The following is an 18603-nucleotide window of genomic DNA, read 5'->3' on the forward strand; positions in this document are numbered from 1 at the left end:
CCTCTGCTCCTCTGGAGTGTAATATCACTATATCATTGCAGCAATGTTCTTCTAAAAAGCCATTACAAGAAAATATGTTTTTGCCTTAGCGTGCAATGAGATAGAAAGCCTTTCACATTAAAGCGGCGACAAGGAACATTACTTTTTTGTTGATTCTGGCGGCCCCTGTGGACAAAAGTGGCATGAGCACCACTGCTTCCTGTTGTTAAAGATCTCGATCCGGTTAACGTGTGCATTTTTTTTAGCGCAAGTGAAAGAAAGACGTAACGCATTTTCAATAGAATACATTTTTTTTAAAGAACTGGTTACAGGATGCATAGCGGTGAGGTAATTAATTATTATTACCTGTAATATAACAATGGTGAAACATGGGAAACTTAAGCCCAATTAACAGATGAACTCTGGACAATATCCAGAGGATCAGATCAGGATAGTCACATTTGCTTGTTCACACATGCAGCGCACAACAGGATATTGTCAGACGTGTTCACACGTGTTGGAAATACTCCATATGGTCTGGGTGGGGGCTGGCGTCTGGGTAAGAGGCTATAGACTTCTCCATAATGATGACTGTTTTTGCACTGATGTCAATATTACATGTGTTTTGAAAGCATGGAGAGTAATATGCATACAAGCAGAGAAGAGTACAAACCAGCTATAGACCACGCACGAAGATCCCGCTGTAGAAAGAAAGATAATCACCCAGAGTTAGTACAAGTGAGCCGGCAGGGTAATGTCCAGAGCAAATAATGCAGACATTTATATTCACACATACAGCTCCTCTGGGTAAACTCTGGACAAATACAGAGTTACAGTGCATGTGTGAGGCAGCTTTAGTACTATAAATGTTTTAATACCATACAACCAGACTAGAGGGAAGCTCCTGAAAGACTGCTTTAATTTTATGATTTATCCAGCCTGAAGCATTAAAAATAACCAAGCAATATCAAAAATAGCTGATCTTCTTGCTGATAGTTTAATTTATTTGCTTATGTGGGTCAAATAGAGACATCAGCACAAAATTGAGACTGTTCCAAAAACAGTTAAATGTTCCTTGTAGTACTTTTGAATGCCCAATGAGCAATTTGTCAGATATCTTTACATGAAGATTTTGAGATATGTGTGAAATTAAGCTTTTTAAGTGTTTTGCAATTGCTCATACTTAAATATAGGCCTCTGAGCCCTTGACAATATCATCAAAAACAATGATAGATAGATAGATAGATAGATAGATAGATAGATAGATAGATAGATAGATAGATAGACAGATAGATAGATAGATAGATAGATAGATAGATAGATAGATAGATAGATAGATAGATAGATAGATAGATAGATGAAGACAGAAGATAAAAGAAAAAGAAGCCTGGGGGTTTGGTTGGTAAATAGATAAGTCAATTTGGAAAATGGGGTAGGGAAGCAAGTCTTGCAAATGTATGCCTTGTAAATCCGCAGAATGTCGAGGACTGTGCTCCTCCTCGTGTTGAAACAAGCCACACTAAACCATCTGCATGCTTGTTCAGGGAAATCAATCTCACAGTGCAGCCACAGCCCACGTTGGAACAGACTTTATTTAGCAGATATTGGGGATGCAACATACAGTAGCAGCGATACAGAAGAGAGTCAGTGGCGTTTAGGCTTTATAGGCTGGAGGAGGGGGTCAGGAGTCCAATCATCCTCACCACTCACATGGTCAGCTCCTGTGCGGAGGAGGACACAGAGAAAAGAGATTCAAGTAAAAAGATTACAGCGAGTTAAAATGAAACTGTGAGAGATGGAATTGAAAATACAATGTAATAGATACAATTCAGGTGAAAAAAACAAAAACAAACAAACATCTTCTTTCCCCGCTATTGTTGAGAAGACATTAGTACGATTTCACACTGCTTGTCTGAATAAAGTAACCCTGGAGTGTCAATTTCAGAGGCTCTATTTATCATAAATAACAAAGCTAGTGATCTCAAGGCAGCTTCATCTTTGCTTTCCATCCTGTCAGGAGAAAATCATCTGCGTCACGTTTACAACCCAGTGGTCTCCGTCTGAGATGATGCCGCCACCTAGTGGCCATCAGACTGCACTGATGACCTCCAAAACTGTAGAGGTTGCTGAGTTACTGGGGAGAATTTCTACTTGTCATTTGTCCTCTGCTCTTTCTCCTTTACGCCAACCCCCCACCCCCTCCATGCACTCCCCTGCTCACTGGCTATGAGTCATTATTTTGTTCACCATCTGCCCTCCCTCTACCCTCTTTCTCTCTCGCTCCCGCCTTCCCCTTCCTTCCTCCTCACCATGATAGCATTCACAATGTCATTCTTGTTGTGTTTCAGTGCACGGACGGCCTTGGCTCGTGACACGTTGGCCTGAGCCATCACCAGCTCGATGTCCCGCTGCTCGAGACCTCCCTCGTCCACCTGGTGTTTTAGGGAGAAAGAAAAGTTGACCAAAAAATGAAAGACTTTACACAACACGGTTGAGTGTTCTGAAACAAAAGTACCTCTTCTTCCTCCTCTTCACTCTCCTCCTTGATGGTGAGGCTGGGTGGAACTGGTGGGGCCAAGGGAGAGGAGGTCACAGGCACCTTGAATTTCTCTGCAGCTGCTTTGTGAGCCTGCTGAGACAGGTCCTCAATCTGAGAGGAGAGGAGAGGAGAGAGGAGAGGAGAGAGAGGAGAGAGATCGAGAAGCAAAATAGTTCATGTACTGAAGCTTAAAGGGTACATAATATGCTCACTTTCATTTTTTATTTTTTGGGTAGAAAATGTTTACATGCTTTAATGTTAAAAAAAAACACATATGTACTCTGATACTGTCCAGTGCTGCAGCCAGTCTATTCACCCTGTTTCTTAACATTGTCTCTTTAAGGTTCTCCTCTTGAAAAGCCCAAACTGCACTCATTGGTCACCTTCCACAGGCCTGAGCAGGCACCGCCCACCATGTATCCATATCAGCTCTGCTGGTGTTATTGCAACCTACTGTGATGCCTTTACAGTATTTATAAAACATCTAAATTGTCTATACAATGAAAAAAGACATACAAATCTACATACAACATGGGACCTTTAAGAAAGAAAGAAAGAAGACTCACCTTTGCCTCTCCAAATACAATGTATATGTCTGACGCAGGGCTTTTGAACACATCTGGTCTGCTGATGACAAACAGGATACTCTTGGACTTCCTAATGGTGATTCTGGTCACACCATGGACCGGCTTTAAACCCAGTTTAGACATGGCCTACATACACATACAGAGCATGTGAGAAGGGCAGACAAAAAAAAGCACAAATTAAAAGTGCTATGTGTAAGAATTGTTTCAACTGTAATCATCAACAGAATGTGAAGGAAATAACAGCTTTGAGCTTCTGTCAAAAACGCCTATGTATTGTGTTGCAGATATATCTATTGAAGTACCAGCTAGCCCCTAGCCAGTTTGCACTTCACAAGGTGATAGTCCAATAGTAAACAACACCAACACCCCCAGAGCTCCCAGGCTAGGCAGAGTCAGAGTCATACTATAGTTGATACTGAGCTTGTTAGCTGACATCAGCTGCAGTGAATAGCAGTTAGTGGTTGCTGTTGTGATATCCTGCCCCATATAGTATGCATTTGACCGCTGGCCAATCTCACATATTGCACCTTTAAACAATAAACTCATAAATATTACCTTTGACCTTTATATATTTATTTTTACACAGTCATCATTCTCACCTTGCGGGCCTTCTTCTCGCTGCGGCTCTGTTTTGGTCTGTTTAGCCCTTCATCTGCAGAGGAGATGGACTGAAAAAACAAAACAATTATCAGTTCCTGTACTGTAACATTTTCATATGTCAATTTTGCTTATATCACCAGAAGTGACTCATCTTCTACCCAGTTATGTTTCCACTGCTCTTTTGCCAGGCAGTTTTGTTTCCTCTTGCACATACAGGCGATGATGCATTTTATGTTTATAGCAACAGCAGTAACAGCAGCTTGCCTGACGTACAAAAATATTTATATTTATCATGACTACGACTCAATAAAAATACTGATAAACTTCATCAACTGAAAATATGTAGCAAGCAGGACATTATTAGGTTATCCATGATGAGTTAAAGAGCAACAAAAAAGCATATATACCATGACTGTGTATATACAGAAGACCAAATTCAGTATGTGAGTAATTATTTTTCATGGTTCATGTTGTCCTTCAGCTTTCCATTCAGCTTGCTTTGTCAAGATTTCTGCTTAACAGGATTGAAATTTTTTCAGGCGGACAGCTTCCTCCTGAATTAGGAATGATTATATTGCAATCTTAAAAAAAATATATCGGAACATATCCTTAATATAAACCCACCGTTAACATATTCTTGGTTTTACTCATGTCCTCTCCGACATATTTGTTACAAAAAGTGTTAAAAATAATATGATTGACTCAGTACAGGAACAGTTTCTAATAAAGCAGCATGAATCACCTGGTGCTCTGATGGTCTCAGTGGTTCAGACTCCTCAAGCTCAGGCACTGACCCCTCACTCTCAGACTCATTACAGGAAGCCAATATTGAACCTACACAAACACACGCACATGCAAGCATATGTAAGTAAGGTGTATTGTAACCTTACTGCCATAGAAACTAATCACCATAGCAGAATTAATGAGGGCATTTATGACTCATGATCTCATTGGGGCTATACTGATGAAGAGTGTTCATTAAAACTGTCCAAAAGCTTATCTAATCAACACCTGAACATTTAATTAGAACTGGAAAATGAATGTAATTGTATAACCTTACTGTGGGATTTTTATATTATAATGCACTATTGGCAACTCCTCAGCCATGGGGCACTCTTCAGCCATAATTCAAACAGTAAGCTATATAATGCTGAGAATTTAGATGTCTTGTGATGTCATGTCATAAAAGCACAGTCATTTTAAGCTATTCTGTTCAATATCATTAATCTATATTCAAACATAGCAGTAACTGCGGGTATACTGTTACAGAAAGAGAAAGAGAAAGAGAAAGAGAAAGAGAAAGAGAAAGAGAAAGAGAAAAAGAAAGAGAAAGAGAAATGGGTAGATTGGATGACACAGCCAAAGAAATTTAGGGGATTCCTAATGCTGACTCTTAGGTCTGAACAACTCACAATTGTTCTTGAAGGATAGGTCGGTCTCTTCAGAAATCTTGTGGCTGTGGTTGATTGGACAGCCTGACTGTCTGTCTGAGATTTGGTGGGAAGAGAAAGGTTGTATTTCCCGTTGATTGGATGGACCAGACTCTTTGTGTATAGATCCATTTCTGCTTCCTGCAACTCCTCTGGGTTGGGATCTGCGACCACGCTGAGGCAGTCCATCATCCTCACTGTCTGTCTCCTCCTCGGCCAAAATGGGACCTTACAGAGCACACATTTATTGATCAAGGTGGTATCAAATTGTTCACATGTCTTTGTTTTAATAAGCTATTTGATCTTTTTAAAGTATTTTTTTGGCCTTTTGGCTTTATTGATAGAACAGCTGAAGACTTGGACAGGAAGCAGGATGAGAGAGAGGGGGCGAGTGACACGCAGCAAAGGGCCCCAGGCCGGGAGTTGAACCCAGGTCCTCTGCAGCAAGGATAAAGTCTCTGTACATGAGCTTAACGGCACCACGCATTTGATCTTTTTATCACTTAACATAAACAGACCATGGAAATCTTTTTAATAACAATCCCAACTTGCAAAACATCCTTTCATTGCTGATAGAACTGACTAGAACAAAAAGGATAAATGATTTCTCAATGTGTATTTCAATATGCTATCAAACTAACAAGCCATCATTTCTATACTCACCTCTGCACCTGTCTTGTGTGCTCCATGGGCGACCTTGCTTGAGTTGTTTGTGAGGCTGGATGTTGAGATTCGGCTGAGACTGTGAATAGGACTGCGATTGGGGACGGGAAATAGAGTCCGGAACACAGGTTGAATCTATAGTCCCAGACCCAGGTGAAGATGACTCCTGGGTAGGCTGGGACAGGCTTAATGGCGAGGCAGTGGATAATGAGGGGGAAGAGACACTTGTGACAGATGTGGTTGATATAGAAAGGACAGGAGCAACCTCTTGGAGGTTGCTGTTTGGAAGAAATTGCGAATCAAGGGCTTGTTGTGTTGTCAAGGAGATAGGGGAAAGTGTAGGGGTGGTGTGGCAGATGGGTAGTGAAGACTGTTGTTCATCTAAGACAACAGGTTGGGATTCCTGCACAGGTGTGGGAAGATCATCCTCTGGCTCTGTGGAGATAGGCAGAGTGGATGATGAGGAATCAGGAGATGTTGAAGTAGAAAGTGGAGTCGCAGAGTAAGATACGATTTCCTGGTTAGGTGGGTTGTGGCCAGTAGCTATGTTGTTGTCATTAATGTCCACTGTGATTTCTCTCAGACCATCAGATAGTGGTCTGTTATCAAGCACTTCCTGTTTCTGATCTAATTCTTGGTTCATTGCCACCGCAACATTGAGGTTGTCGGCAGTATGACTGGTAGAATTGCAGTGTGCGTTGTTTGGACTTTTGACATCAGGGCTAGTACTGTAATCTCCCTGCATCTGTGAAACAGATTCAGTTTTGTCCGTCCCAGATGTCCTCTGCTGACAGTCTGATGATGAAGCTTTGTTGTTTGCCTTTTGGCCTGTCTTAGTTTTAGAATTGTCTGTACAACCCCTTGACCATCCATCTGCTGTAGTATTTAATGGAACAGAGGGTTTCTTTCGATGATCAGCAGATTCAGGGCTGGAGTCAGCATGGCAGCCTATCTGGGATGCCCTGTGTTTGTTCTGCTTCCCTCTCCTACCTTTCTTAGCAGCAACTGGTGTATCTGTGCAAAGTTCCTCTTTAGGCGTATAACACGAAAGGTGCTCTGGAGTATCCTGTGCAGGAGAGGTTTTTGCTTCTTTGTTGTTCTTGTTATCTTTCTTTTCACGTCTCTCTTTTGCTTTCTTTCCTGCTTTTTGTTCTTCATCTTCTTCCCCTGAGTTACAAACAACACACTGCTGTCCTCTAAAGGCATCTTTAGTCTTTGGTTCATCAACAAGTCTGTCAGTCACAGGACTGACATCCCTTTTTCTTTGGCCTTCAGTCTGAGGCTCCACCATCTCTAGTTCTGAATGTAAACCAACATTTTCCATCTTGTCTTGACAAGTTCTACTGGGTCTGGATCCATTAGATTTACATTTTGGAGTAAAGGAACCAAAGGATCCATGTAGCAAAGACAATGCATTATTACTCTCTTGAGTGATTGTCTGACTCTCTAGACTAGTATGACATCTTGACTTGGTTTGATCTGGTGATCTGGGATGTTGGTTTGTTACGGCTTTGTCCACGTGAGTTTCAGCTAATGAAACGGAGATGCTACAGATAGCTTCTTTTGACGATTGTGCTGTGTCTGGTGTCTGGTTTGTGGAGCTGTCTGTTGGTTCTTCATCAGGAATTATATCAGGAACCTGAGGTGGCAACTCTTCAAGTGGAATATTAGACACAGACTCTCTAACACTGAAATTCACACTCTGAGGTCTTACTTCCTCTGATAGAGCATTCAGATTTCCACACACTTCCAATGAGTCAAAGGCAGAGTCATTGTTATTGTTAGAATTCCTCCAAGTGTCTTGCATTTGTCTGTCTGTGTTATCTCCATCATTGTCTGGATTTAGATTACTGACATCATCCTCTGGAAATCTGGAGCTTCCATCCTCTCCTCCTCCTGCTTCTGAGATCTCCTCGATGGACTTCCAACAGGCCAAGTTGGACTCGGTGGCTCCCTCTCCTACCAATTCTTCATCTGCCATCCGGTCCTTCTTTCCACACAGATTGTTGTTATCTTCCTCGTCCAGAACAGAACCCAGAACATTGTCATAATTTCTGCACACTTCACTGTTCATGTTAGGAACCACGGCAGTCTGTGTGCTTTGGCCCTCTGCATCACACATGAGTAGACTCTCTGCATCTAACTCATATTTCTTCCCCAGAGACAGAGAGAGAGATTCCCCTGCTCCCCAGACACCAAACTCAGCACCTGATCCTAATCCTGGACCGAACCCCAGCCCCATTCTGTCGTCACGCCATGCCTCAGCTCCGGGGCCCATTCCTCTGCTTGTGTCTGTTTCTGAGTTTTCCCTTTTGGGTGAGATGGCGAGGGGAGAGTGAGGGGATCCAACAGCTCCCAGCGTTCCCTCGTCAGTACTCAGGGTGTTTTCCCTCAGGTTGTCCTGGGCAGAGTCACTGGGGCAGTGTTCAGGGGTCAGGACAAGATTGTCAGCAAGTTCTGAGATGATCTCTGGAGAGGCAGAAAGAGGGATATTACTGGGGTTGGGATTTGGGTCTTTAGGACAGGAGAGGAGAAGAACACCTTTATTCAAGTCATTGGTAGCAGTGGCCATATTCAGAGATGGAGCAGAATCAATGCTTCTACCTTCCACACTCACAGGTTCAGCTGAGGCATTGCCATTCTTCTGGTCAAGATCAATTTCAGACTCCCTGTGCACACTGGACCTACACATGGCCTCTGCCCCTCCAGGAGCATCGGCTTTATTGGCAAATGACTTTGATAACGCAAGACGACTTGCTCCGACTGCCTTGTGGCTTTCTGGCTGATAATGACGAGGCTTGATGAGCAATTTGAAAGAGTCTCTTTCTGGTTCTTCTGTGGGTTCTTCCCCATAATAGTCATCACTCTGTTTCAACGTCGTATCTGTCATGTGGGGATTTTTCTCAGCCAGCTCTCCCACAGGAACTGAACTGTTAAGGTTGGTAGTCTCCTGCTTAGAAATGTCAGAGATGTGGAAATCGGCAGCAGGGTCAGGTGGAGCATGAATGACAACAGCAGTGGGGGAAGGGTTAAATTGAGGGCTGTCTTTAGGCTGCTCAAGGAGGGTGGAAGAACAAGAGATATCCATCATCTCACTCTCAATCCCACTCTCATCCAGGTTGCTGGAGGATTCTGGTTGAGGAGAAATTGCTTCTGAATGACTGCAAGGTTTCTGCTGAACAACTGGTTTGTCTGTGGTCACTTGCATGTGAAATGGTTTTGTCTGATGAATTTCACTGGTAGATTCCTGTTCAGGATCAAACTTTGGTTCAGTGGGTTTAGAGCCATCCGCAGGTTTGGTTTCTGTAATGTCGCCTTCGGGGTGGGCAACAGTTGCTTCAGAAAGACAGGTGGTTAGGGGATGATCTACTAGTGTGTCTGTGCTCAGTTGTGTGGGCAAAGGTTCAGTTTGACCTGTTTCAGTGGTAGACACATGTTCAGGTTCTGGTTGGGTTTCAGTTGGATGAGGTACATCCACTGGTTCTAGTGATTGTGCATGTCTTTCAGTGCCGTATAAACCTTCCTCTTCCTCCCCATTATAGGAGGCAGAATCTAATGAGTCATCTGTATCGTCTTGGAAACAGAAGGATTCGTCCAACCCATCATTGATAGATGTCTCTGAAAGTGAATGAAGGAAGGATGCGGAGCTGTCCTCCTCTGTAGGATCCTGCACTGCTTTGATAACACACTCCTCATCATCGTCTTCCTGCTCTTTCTCGTCTTCCTCCTCCTCCCCCTCCTCTTCTACCACTTTCACCTCCACCTTAGCTTCCTCACCTGCCTCATCATGGTGGTCACTGACATCATCATTATTTTCATCATCACCGTCAGCAGCACCATTAGTATCGCAATCATCATCATCATCATCATCATAATCATAATCATCATCATCTTCATCCTCATCGTCGTCATCATCATCGTCATCTTCAACATCTGCCTCCTCCTCTCCTGCTGCATAGGCATTAACATCCTTTCCTTCATTTCTGTCATTAACTTCTATTTCATTCTCTTCCTCTGTTGGGAAGAGGGTGATTTCCATTGAATCAGCCTTAAAGATAAGACTGGTGTGAAGGGGGAAGGAGATTAGGGAGGCAGGGATCATCCTTTCCTCCTCTGGTATATCATCGCCACAAGCTGCCTGGGAGAACATGAAAGAACTGGGACCAAGCCTACCAAAGGCTCCAGGACAAAAGGCATCCAGGGGGATGACAGGCGAGTCAGGGCTAAGACTAGATGAGGCCATGGTCATGTTCTCTGTATCGGGAGTCAGGGCAGTGGAGGGTAGTTCTGAATCATCATCCATTTGTCCATAATTTTCCTGGGATATACATGCCTCCAGTTGCAGTTTCAGGCCTGTTTGCATGGGTCTAGAGTACTCTGCTCGCCCTGCAATGTCTTCTTCCAGCGGGCAGAGTGAGCTTTCAGACTCTCCACCATCCTCCTGGGAGTCACTGCTATGGCTGCTACTGCTCCTCAGAGGGGAAGTATCCTCAGTCACCCAGCAAGGACGACAACTTTCTCTGGAAATCTTGATCTCTTCCCCTTTTAGAGCCTCGTCCTCCTCCAGGATCACTGTCCCAGTTATACCTATTCGTGAATTCATGACAAACTCCTCAGGACGGTACAAGCAGAAGTCCCCTGCTCTTTCCTCCTCCCGTTCTGGACCTGCTCGTCCCTTTTCCTCCCCAACTTCATCTCCAATTTCTGATAAGGAGCCCACAAAACAAGCAGGGGCCTCCTGTGCTTCTTCGGTGAGAAGCAAGTTGGGAGAAGTGGAGGGGGAAGTGGAAGACGTGTAAGAGGAGGTCCAGCTGCCTCCCTCCGCTGTGATGTAAGAGCCAGAGGGTGAGGTGAGAGGGGAGCAGAGGTCCTCGCTGTCTGAGGGAGAGCCAGGGGAGAGTGGGCAGGCTGGAGAGCCAGGATATGAATGATGTTTAAGGTGTGAAGTGCGGGAAGCCATCTTGATTGGGGTGGAAGGGGCAGTATAGTACAGATCAGGGTCAAGAGATGAGGGCACACCCACTCGTAGTGGGTCAACAGTATAGGCAGGTTCAGAGAAGGACAAAGCAACTGGACAGGCCAGCTCAGAAAAAGAGAGGGAAGGCACTTCGTCTTGAGAAAGGGTTTGACCCTCTTCCTTGTTGTCTATCAAATTGTCATCTGTTGTGACTGGCTCTTGGGATAATGAGGAGGGGCAAAGGGGGTTGTTAAAAGGGGAAGGGAGTACGGTTGGGGGCTGCAAAGGGTCTTTTTGTTGGTCCTGCTGCTTTTGAGGACTATGGACTTGGCTTTCCTCTTTGTTGGTTTCCGGTCGGGTCTCTTTTGCTTGTGACTGAGGATCTGAAAAGCTCGGGATAGCTGGCAAAGGGATAGCCTGACCACTTGGCCCAACCAGGGGTTTCCCTTTCTGGATCTCTGTTGTTTTGAGCAGTGTCTCCTGACCCATCACCACCCTTGTGTCAATAGTTTGTGGCTCTTGGTAGTCACTCTCCACCTCAGAACCAGTCAGCACCTGGAATAACACATTATACACATTATTATACACATGCATATAAAAGTTGGTATTAGTAAACTTAGTACACACTAGTACGCTACATATTCCAGGTAGCATTTCTGTTGTAAAATATCAAACATGCTCATCAACACATAACACACACCTTGATTCTTTCCATCTTAACAGGAACATGGCGGCCACATGGTCCATGGCCACCTAACTTTCCAGACAATCTGGGTGTGTTGTTGCGATGGTCAGAGCCTTCCGGCTGAGGTCTTGGAGTTCCAGAGGAGCTAGGCGTGGCATGAAATATCCGGGGTCCAAATGGAGAGGTGATTGCTGGGAGAAGCTTCTGAGGAGTACTGGGAGAAGGGCTAGAACCACTGTCACTTGGGGAGGAGCCACTGTCACTAGGGGTGGAGTCAGTAGACGGGTGTCTGGTCATGTCTGAAAAACAGAAAAAGCAGAATGTCACACCAGTTAGAAATAAGGAGAAGGGGCAGTTGCATCAAAATCTTGAATAAAAAAGATCAAAACACATTTAAAAAACTGTACACTTTGGCAGATTTGTAAAATTTGAACTGTGGCAATGAAGTATGAAAGAAATTCAATAAACTGAGCTGACTGAATTATCTCAGTACCACAACACTAGACTTGATGTGGAAGGCTACGCCTCCTTCAGTGTACAATAATAGACTTTTTATCTCGGTTCAGTTGAACTTTACTTTTCTTCTCCCACACATTAACTCAGAGTGCGCTACAAAAAATGCCACCTAAATGCCAGTCAGTAGATTAAACATCTCTCATCCTTTTATGCTACTCTGACACTGCAAAAGGCTTTGGAGAGCAAAACAATCAGCAAGATTGAAAACACATTGTATTAGCAGGCTGTTTTAGGAATGTTTTGTGTGTGTGTGTGTGTGTGTGTGTGTGTATGTGTGCGTGTGTGTGTGTGTGTGTGTGTGTGTGTGTGTGTGTGTGTGTGTGTGTGTTGAATAATCCTGCCTGTAGTGGTCTGTCATAAGGCTGTAAGGGAAAAACAACGCCTCTCTACACTCTACAGTATTTTACTTAACCTTCTCTTTCAGTATCAACATGCACAGTTGCACAATTATCCACAGGCAAAAGGAACTGTAATTGAATTACAATTTACTTTGTCATCTTGTCCTCCTAGACCATGTTATCATCTTCCCAACTGTCATCAGGAATGAGGAAATCGCTGAGATTAAATGACGGGATGGTTGAAAGAAATGGGGTCAGGGGTCAGTAGAGGGTGTTTTGCAAGAAAGGGGAAGCAACCAGAGGGAGAAGCTGGAATGAAAGACTGTATTCTTCATTTGTTCCACTGGTTGTCTTTAATGAGTTTCTTATGTCGGATTGATTACGATCATAACACAAAACCATATATTCAGTAAAATATCCCTGAAGGACTTGCTGAGGCCTCTTTCTATAGAGCGCACAGGGAAGGAACAGAACCTTCATTTGCTCTCTTAACTGGGCCATTGCCACGGTGACCTCAATCCACATGCTGATTGGCCATTATAACACACAAGTGGCTCAGCTCAGTGCCAGCCACAAACACACACACCCTCACACACGCTTACACACACTTGCTCTGCCAGGAACCCAGGCATCACTTACTAACTCGATCTCTGCTCTGTATCCCTTGCTTTGTCTCCCTCCCTCGAAAATTCTCTCTAAACCTTTTCCTATCTAATCCTGTCCTCAGTCCTGCTTCATACATAAATGGGTATAAATAGTGGCCACTCCTTGTTTCACCTTTTTGTTTTCTCTTCCCTTCTCTCACCTCCATGTTGCTTCTCCTCCCCTGCTGCTCCCCTGCCCTGCCTCTGGTGGTGGTGGTGGTGGCGGATGCTATCATCAGCACTTGCCCTGCCCTGCATGATCACTGTCCCAGTAATAAGCTCATGGTGTGTTTGTGTGTGTGCTGAGTCATGCCCCATAGACTAAAATCTGCCACTAATCAGGGAGATGCACAGTCAAGCTAGCACAAAAGCCAACTCCAGCTCTAAACTAACATGTACAGCACAGTCTAATGGATATAAAACATGTGACTGTCTCCTCTTGCATAAAAAAGCCACCTAGCTTCAGTGACCATGTGCAGAGGCGAACAACAAACTTAATTAGGTTATACATGCATTATGGGAGAAGCGAGCAACAACTACACTGAACACATTTAGAGATACTGTATCCTCTTCCCTTTGGTATCTGAATCACGTGCAATAGCTGCATGCTGTTGTTAGAACTGCTGTTTTGCTCAGCCGCCAGTATCTGCTAGCGTAACTGTCAGCCTCCATCTCTTCACTGCACATTCTATCTGCCTCTTCCCCTCCCTGGCCCAGCCTGGGAGTCTCCTCTGGGGGAGCGCAGTGAAATCGAGCACCCGGCCTGCTGTACGAGGAGCAGGCCGCAGCAGGCTGAAGCAGACTAGAGCTGCGTCACAGAGGCTGCAGCGCTGGCCTGTCAGCCCCAAGGGAAGCCTCTATTTCAGCCAGAGCTCAGATTGAGCCACAAAGAAGAGACACCCCAATAGCCCCATACGCTTCTTTGTCCTTCTCCACTTGCATCCTCTCTCTTCAGTGACAAGCAATCTTTTAAACTACTAATTTTTCAGCAAGTATGTGCCAGAATACAAGTTGTAACCGGAGCATCCAGTCATTCTCTCTCCTCCCTGCTCTGTCAAGATTCAGGCCAAGAAAGCTTAAAATAATTTCAGGCCTAAGAACAGATAAGGGCCACGAGGAAGTTCAAGCAGGAGAATCTCCGATTTAGCACAGCTTAACGAAGAGGAGGCTTAATAACTGCCCGGTGTTTACAACAATGCACACTGTAAGCTGTACACTATGTTGTGTGTTATAACTCTGACACAGAAGTCACCACACTTTGCTTAAATGATGACTGAGCTCCAGGGGCCGTTAATCAAATCTCGACCCTCCCAACAGCTCATCAGACCCGACCCTGTCTTTACAACTCCTATTTCTCTCTCCCTATTATAATTTTTTATCACCTATTTCATGATTTCACAGCTTCAGACACATGGCAGCAGCATGAGCAGTAACAGCAACGGTTTTAAAACAGCTGCCGACAACAACAAAAAGCTCCTGTGGTTGTGTATGCGTGTTCCCTACATTACGGAGCGCTGCCATGCTGCTGTGTCATGTTCCTGCTGAGGCTGGGGGAAGGGAGGAGCCACTCTCCCTTACAGCTTGCAATATTGCTGGGAGGATGTGGATGTTGATGGGGTGGGCTCCGGGGCTAAAGACGGGCCAGCAGGAGGAAGGATAGAGGGGTTGAGGGGGCCCTAGGAAGATGGGGCAGAGGGTTTGGATGAGATTCTTTGGGGGGGGACTACGCAAAGGTTTTGAAAGTCAGATGCAGAATTTAAAGGAGAGATTGTAGGTGGGCTGGGAGTTGACAGATCTGGAGGGAGGCTAGTAGCTGGGGCAACATGCACATGTGAACACACAGATAGAAATGAGCTCTAAACTGACCCCACAGACAGCCTCTTACACTTGCTCACTAGTCTCTATGTGTTTGCCAAGCTTTCAGTCCAGCTCCCTCTTCCTCCCCTCCTGCCTTAATCTATTTAACACTAGCTGCTTTCTCTACACTATCTCCATTATGCCCTACTTGCTTAATCACCTCCTTCTCCCTTCTCCGTACCAAACCCCAAAGGTCCTACCTGGTCCAGGGAGCCCCGTCTCCTCTGCTCCCGGCTCTGGGTGCTTGTCGGCGGGGACAGATCTGTGAGTGCTCTCCCCCGGCATGCTTCTCGCTGGCTCTCTTTGGCTCTGACGCAACAATAAACCATACAGCCGGAACAGACAAGGTGAACCGGGAGAGAGGAGGGAGCGAGAGAGTGAGAGAGGGAGGAAGAAGAGATGAAGATGGGGTGGGGTGGGGGGGACCTGAATGCTCAGCGACCCAACACTCAGATCTTCCCTGCAGCACGTGTCTCTGTGTGTGTCTGTGTGTGTCTGTGTGTGTGTTTGTGTATGAGACAGAGAGAGACGGAGTGATAGATGGGAGTAGATGCTGCTCTCTCTCTCCCCCTTCCTTCCTCTCTCTCTCTCTCTCTGTGGTGCAGCACAGTGATGCTGCCGTTGTGGGCGTGTTTTTTAGAGCCTCATGATCCAGTTCATCTGAATATCTGTGTGTGTGTGTGTGTGTGTGTGTGTGTGTGTGTGTGTGTGTGTGTGTGTGTGTGTGTGTGTGTGTGCGTGTGTGTGTAGAATCTGAGAGGGAGCTGCAGTATTCTCTCCCAGTTGCCCAAGTCCTGCTTCCCTCTCTCATCCTCCCTCCCTCCCCCTTTCTCTGCCCACCCCCCTTCTCTCTCAGCCAAGCTATGACTGGATCTTCAGAGATGATGTCAGCAGATTTCCACTGCTCTCTCAGTGCTGCCCTCAACCTTGACGGAAAGGACCAGTACTGCAAAAACACAAGCAAGATGGAGAAAGCAAGGGGGATTCAAGGAACACAAAAAACATCAGGAGGGAAGGGAAACTGAAAACGCAGACGATCGAAGGGGTAGAAACGAAACCTAGAAGCATAATGCTAGTTACACACTCTACCTCCTGCTCTGATTGGATCCCCAAGGAATAATCAGGGAGTCATCTCCCTCGAGGGCAGCTACAGCATCTGTCCCTGCCCTCTGTCTTATCTCCAGCACTCCTGCTTGTTCTCCTTCCTGTTTCTTTACCTTCAAAGACAACAGGCGAGGGAGAAATAAATGAAAATAGAAAGACAGAGAGGGGGCGGCACCACTGAGCCAACTGATGGGCAAGGGTAGTTTCCATGGCAACCCAAAACTTCCCATAATAGAGTGCCAGCTCAGCAGAAGTGAGAGCCGCTAAACTGGATAATGAATGACAGCCTCTGTCCAATCCAGGTGATATAGCTGCAGCTAACCTAACCCATCCTAACCTAACCTATGCTAACCAATCCTTACCTTACCTAACCCATCCTAACCTAACCTATGCTAACCAATCTTTACCTAACCTAACCCATACTAACCTAACCTATGCTAACCTATCCAATCCTTTCCCATTGTATCCTGACCCAACCTAACTTAAGCTAATCTAACCTATGCTAACCTATCCAATCCTTTCTCATCCTATCCTGACCCAACCTAACTTAAGCTAACCTAACCTATGCTATCCCATCCAAGCCTAAACCATTCTATCCCGACCAAACCTAACCTAACCTAACACATCCTAACTTAACCTATGCCAACACATCCAATCCTGACCTAAGATAACCTGACCTAACTGAACCGAACCTAAACTAACCTAACCTTACCTAACCTAGCCCATTATAACCCATCCAGTCCTTACCCATCCTATCCTGACCCAACCTAACTTAAGCTAACCTAACCTATGCTTATCCATCCTAACCTTACCCACCCTATCCTGACCCAAATAAACCTAACCCATTCTAAATCCAAACCTAAAGAGAAAAAAAATAGCGTAATTTAAACCAAACCATTTGCCAAAAACAAGGCTCACCTTTTCTAATGTGAGACCTAAGAACTGAGTCTAATATAATATTGTCTCAGGGCCAGATAAGAGTTCTCAAGGTGAGTCTGAATAAATCACAGGCTTGTTTGTGACAGTGTTCAGGTGGTTTTACGGTAAGTTGTTGTTACGTGGGAGTGGCTTTAAGGCACCTTGCCACTGTGCACTTCCTCATTGACCTGACTTAAGTGAACGTACTAACATCAAAATACTTATTTATATTTATATCAATTATAGTTATTGATGAATTAAATAAAAATGAAAATTCAGTCATTATCCACTCACCTCCATGCCGATCGAAAGTCGAGTAAAGTTTTGAGGTCCACAAAACATTTCTGGAGCTTCACAGCAAAACAGAATTGCAGCATTCTCCAAAACAACAGAAGCAGATGGGGACTTGTTTTAAAACATTACATTACAACCTTTACATCAAGAACATTTTAAGACTAGAGACAGTGCATTTATCTGCATTTTTCACAGCTTAGAAAATAACATTAGTGCCAGATGAAAATTGGACTTCTGACAGAGGGAGAAAAAAAAATGTGGTCAATTTTGACCTAAGTTTGAATAAGATTAATACATGTATTTATAAGATTAGAACTTAGTGGCACTGGTGACACTTTATGATAGCCATAATTAATGAATGGTACATTAGTTAACATCTAGTTAATTAGATTTAGTTACATAATTTGACTGTTAAGAAAAAGTATGATGAAATAAAATTATTAATTAAACACTTGTTAAGTTATTGTAAAGGGTAAAAACAATAGTCTCAACTCATCCAAATAATGTTTATGAATGACCACAGTATTAGTATTATTTCCAATAAATAATTGCTAATTAGTTTATAAAGCATTTCATGACCTGTAAACAGTTAAATAACTGTTAAATACAGTTTAAATATATATGAATTTGCCATTGTAATTATATATAATTGTTTATTTTAATAATATGATAGATATTATGAAGTGTAACTGTATGTGTCAATCAAGGTATCAAAGATCCAGAAAAAACGTAGAGGACATGACCTCAGTGGTTGCTATGGCCCTGATGTTAACCTTTAAATCTGTGAGTACTTATAGGATGAAATTGTCAAAGGTCGGAGAAACAATAACATAATAATGCTACCAATGCTGTCTGTTTCAAATTAAAATACTGCCGTTTGATTTTGATGGGAAACTTTATTTATTACATTTAAGCTTTACGCGCAGTGAAGTATTTGCACGTCTTCTGTTCAGGAACACATCAGCTGCACTTGCACACTGCCAACCCATCAGATTCTATGAGCAAGGAATTCAATACTGGAAGTGCTCGCCGGGCTCTTTGTCAACAGTCCATCAATCGATCCATTAGCCCCCCAGAATATTGGGAAGAACGACTAATGCGGCATGGTTTTGGAATATGTGGTTGTTTATCAAAATTTCATGTTTGTCATTTCCCGTCCCTCTGGCTTGTTATCCTTTGGCTCCACCTCAGTTGAACTCATCGTCTCTCCTTTACTCTGGCTCGCAGTTGTCAGGTTTCTTCCCTCTGCCACACAGCAGCCTCAGATGTCAGAGTGCTGCTGCTGCTCATGTTGTTGTGTAGGCAGTTTCAGGTCAGCGAAGTGTTTTTTAATCTGAGAATCTCACCTGTTTTCACAATTAGGCAGGGATTTATTGTGAAATTTAAAAAAATATCTGCTCGAGTTTGAACAGAATTCTTGAAGAAATCAATTAGCGAATTAGCCAAACTTGCTATATCTAGGGATTTTAAAGCCTCTCATATAACAAGCGAA

At 44.0% G+C, this 18603-nt stretch overlaps 1 protein-coding gene across 1 annotated transcript; it reads right to left on the reverse strand.

Moving 5' to 3' along the window:
• Positions 1 to 1552: 1552 nt before the first annotated feature.
• Positions 1553 to 15487, reverse strand: nacad (NAC alpha domain containing). Its single transcript, XM_030393897.1, has 10 exons — positions 14996 to 15487; positions 11456 to 11739; positions 5799 to 11310; positions 5118 to 5363; positions 4448 to 4539; positions 3705 to 3773; positions 3085 to 3231; positions 2495 to 2629; positions 2289 to 2411; positions 1553 to 1700 (listed from the first exon to the last, which is right to left on the reverse strand). The coding sequence occupies exons 1-10, from the start codon at positions 15078 to 15080 to the stop codon at positions 1686 to 1688; spliced, it is 6708 nt and encodes a 2235-aa protein (XP_030249757.1). The 5' UTR covers positions 15081 to 15487; the 3' UTR covers positions 1553 to 1685.
• Between the last annotated feature and the right edge of the window lie 3116 nt (positions 15488 to 18603).

Source organism: Sparus aurata, chromosome 17, assembly GCF_900880675.1.
Source record: "Sparus aurata chromosome 17, fSpaAur1.1, whole genome shotgun sequence".
Classification (NCBI taxonomy): domain Eukaryota; kingdom Metazoa; phylum Chordata; class Actinopteri; order Spariformes; family Sparidae; genus Sparus; species Sparus aurata.

What these genes read in the sequence shown, in the direction of transcription:
- nacad (XM_030393897.1), bottom strand. Translation starts at nt 15,080, where the DNA reads ATGCCGGGGGAGAGCACTCACAGATCTGTCCCCGCCGACAAGCACCCA. An exon ending in GCGAGAAGAAGGCCCGCAAG is followed by an intron (nt 3,232 to 3,704) that starts GTGAGAATGATG and finishes ATGTGTATGTAG; the next exon opens with GCCATGTCTAAACTGGGTTT. An exon ending in TTGTATTTGGAGAGGCAAAG is followed by an intron (nt 2,630 to 3,084) that starts GTGAGTCTTCTT and finishes CTCTCCTCTCAG; the next exon opens with ATTGAGGACCTGTCTCAGCA.